The sequence below is a fragment of the Alosa pseudoharengus genome, unplaced genomic scaffold (genome assembly GCF_046254945.1).
Source record: "Alosa pseudoharengus isolate Yale_2024_CS ecotype anadromous, Long Island Sound unplaced genomic scaffold, YU_APseudo_1.1 YU_APseudo_1.1_scf_22, whole genome shotgun sequence".
In the NCBI taxonomy this organism is placed as follows: Eukaryota; Metazoa; Chordata; class Actinopteri; order Clupeiformes; family Clupeidae; genus Alosa; species Alosa pseudoharengus.
In genome coordinates, this window is record NW_027468680.1 from 15,570,782 (window position 1) to 15,573,507 (window position 2,726).

The window sequence follows — 2,726 nt, forward strand, 5'->3', positions numbered from 1 at the left end:
ATATGTAGTTTGTAGTCTCTAGTGTGTGTATATCATAATTTGTTTCATACACATCTGGAAACAGGCAACACAAGCACACACTCTGAATTGATTTTTACCGAGGGCATAAGAATAACAACATAGGCAAATAGTCCAGCCCAAATCGTTAATATGGATATTAGTGTATTTCTTTCTGTGTGTGTGTCTGCTGTTAAATAGAGAGGATGGAAGTTGCATTTTTTGCACCCCGGTTTTAAGGAGCACAGTTTCCCCCCAAGGGTTTCACTTTTTTCTCCTCAACCCAGAAACTTTGTTTATCAGCGTTGCAGGGCTCCTAAAAATGGCACTTTGAATCTCTTTTTGACAGCATTGCCCAACTTCAGACATGCTGTAACCACACTCCATATAGTATGAACTTCCCCAGCATTTGCTGTGCTGTGTCAGGGAACATTTGTATCATGAATAAATTCCCAAGTGTTTTTTCCAGTTAGGCAGTTTTCCGACAGGCTGGGAACTAACTCAGATAAATTGTGACTATTATGCATAAACTAAATTTATAAAAGAGAGTGCAGATCAACAGTAGCAGCAAAAATGAAAGATGTGGTCTCATTTTAAGGTCTGGTATATGGATACAACACAGTGTTTCATACCAACTTACTCCAGACAAACTCCAGCCACATTAGGAGTCTGCCCACCCCCACAGGCGTGTACTGTATGCACGCCAAACACTGGACTCGCCTGTGGATGTTTTTTTCCTCCGAATATTTTTTTTTTGTGATGGCCATCAGAATATGATGCCAGCTAGCTGAAAAAGGAGAATTTTAGATGGAGCCTCCTTTCCAAGCACATCCTCCCCAAGTATGTAAAGGGTTTTGGTGATGAAGTAACCCGAGAATTATTCCATTTAGATCTAGGTTTACAATGTATAAATCTGTTTCTCCTGGCAGTTGGTGCTGCCATCCTCACCACACATTACTGGAGGCTAAAAAGACATCAGTATTGTGAACACAGATTGCAGACTAAGGCACTGAATTTTTTATGTGGCAGTCATGTGATAGTGACTTTAAACTCACTCTCTTATGCAAAAACTTGAGCTTGAACAATGCTGCTATTTCTAAAGGGGGTGAGATTGCACCCAGGCTGTCTGGTGGTTTTCTTTGATGCCTAATTGGTTCTTAGCATCTAGCACATACTCTATCGCTACTCAGATTATTGCAAAAAAGAGCCCTGCTACAGGAAATCTGATTTTTGCATAGATTAGTGGTTGTCTGGTGCGATGTTGTCCAATTTAAGGGGGAGGTGGACTTATTGTTATTTAGACATGGACACTAATGCATTATGACATTCTATTCTTACATTTCAGTCTGAATTGTGCAGAGATGCCTAAGGAACTCCCCCTGGAGTGTTATGACTTTCCACATGTTTAAAAATCTGAGCACTAATAGGATATTACACTACTGCTGGTGTCACACGAGAGAAAATGGCCATTCCCCCTTTCTGACCCCTCACTCCTAATGAAGGATTACTAACATGCCTATGGGTCTTATGTCTTATGTGATTACCATTGCCTGGGTTTGTTTATGCAGGGTGTTATGGATTCTGCAGAACATTTTAAAAGTGGTAAGTTAGTAAGTTTGTGACACTGGACCAAGTTGAATGGGATCCAGTCACTTTCCTCACCTTACCAACTAACCCTGTCTGAATAGGGCTTTAAGATGTATGTCTTTGTATTAGAGTGTATCACCACATTTTGACTGAGATTCCGATAAATCTGGGCCGCGTTTCCAAAAACCATAGTTGCTAACTAAGTTAGCAATTTCCCATTGCCAATCAACTAAGTTGCTAACAGTTTAGCAACTATGCTTTTGGGAAACACACCCCTTTTTAGTCTATACTGAATGCATTTCCTCACAGATATGTGCCTAAGTCAGTATTTAAAGATGGTTTTTTACCACCTAATGCCACCTTTTGCTGTTTTCATTTCAGTATTTATCACTGGGTGGTGTCTCCCCACTGTCATTGTTGTCTCTTGCATTTCTTCTCATTTCTCTCTCTCTCACACTTCCCTTCATCTCTCCACCTCTCTATCCATCTCTCTCGGACCTCCCGCAGGTGGACGCTCACGGGAACATCCACCTGGCCAACATGGACCTGCGGAATGAGATGACCGGCGTTGAGATGCTGGGCGGTCTGGGCGGCACCAACACCATGTTCTCCTACGACAGCGCCAGCATCCAGTACCGCAAGCCGCTGACGGGTCGCGACCTGTACGGCCGGCCCACACCCTCGCTGGAGCGGCCCATCGGGCCCAAGAAGAGCCGCCTGCGCCGCCGGGCCTCGCAGCTGAAGGTCAAGATCCCCGACCTGACGGACGTCAACGCCATCGACAAGTGGTCGCGTGTCATCTTCCCCATCACCTTCACCTTCTTCAACCTGGTCTACTGGCTCTACTATGTGCACTAGACGCTCCCGACCCCCCCACCCCTGCTCTTGTTGGCCGCTCTGGGCTCTGCTCGCCATGTCTGTCTGGCAAAGGAGTCGCTGCGTGTCGGCCATCATTTAATTGTGACTTACTTGGAGGTGGAAGGAACAAGTCCCAAAACAGGAAAAAGGTTCTTTTCAGTGTACATACATTTGAATATATAAAAATATAAAGACCTATATAAATATATATATATATGACAAAAAGAAAATTATAATTTAAAAGAGGAGAACAAATGTTTAAAAAGAAATGTAATTTATTAATA

General features: G+C 43.3%; 1 protein-coding gene across 2 annotated transcripts in view; it reads left to right on the plus strand.

Moving 5' to 3' along the window:
- gabrb1 (gamma-aminobutyric acid type A receptor subunit beta1) overlaps window positions 1–2,442 on the plus strand; it is a 37,763-nt gene extending 35,321 nt beyond the window's left edge. For both annotated transcript variants that reach the window (XM_076299907.1, XM_076299908.1), the window contains exon 9: window positions 2,092–2,442. In XM_076299907.1, the coding sequence (XP_076156022.1) occupies window positions 2,092–2,442 (351 nt within the window). The remainder of the gene's footprint in view (window positions 1–2,091) is intronic.
- The last annotated feature ends 284 nt before the right edge of the window (window positions 2,443–2,726 follow it).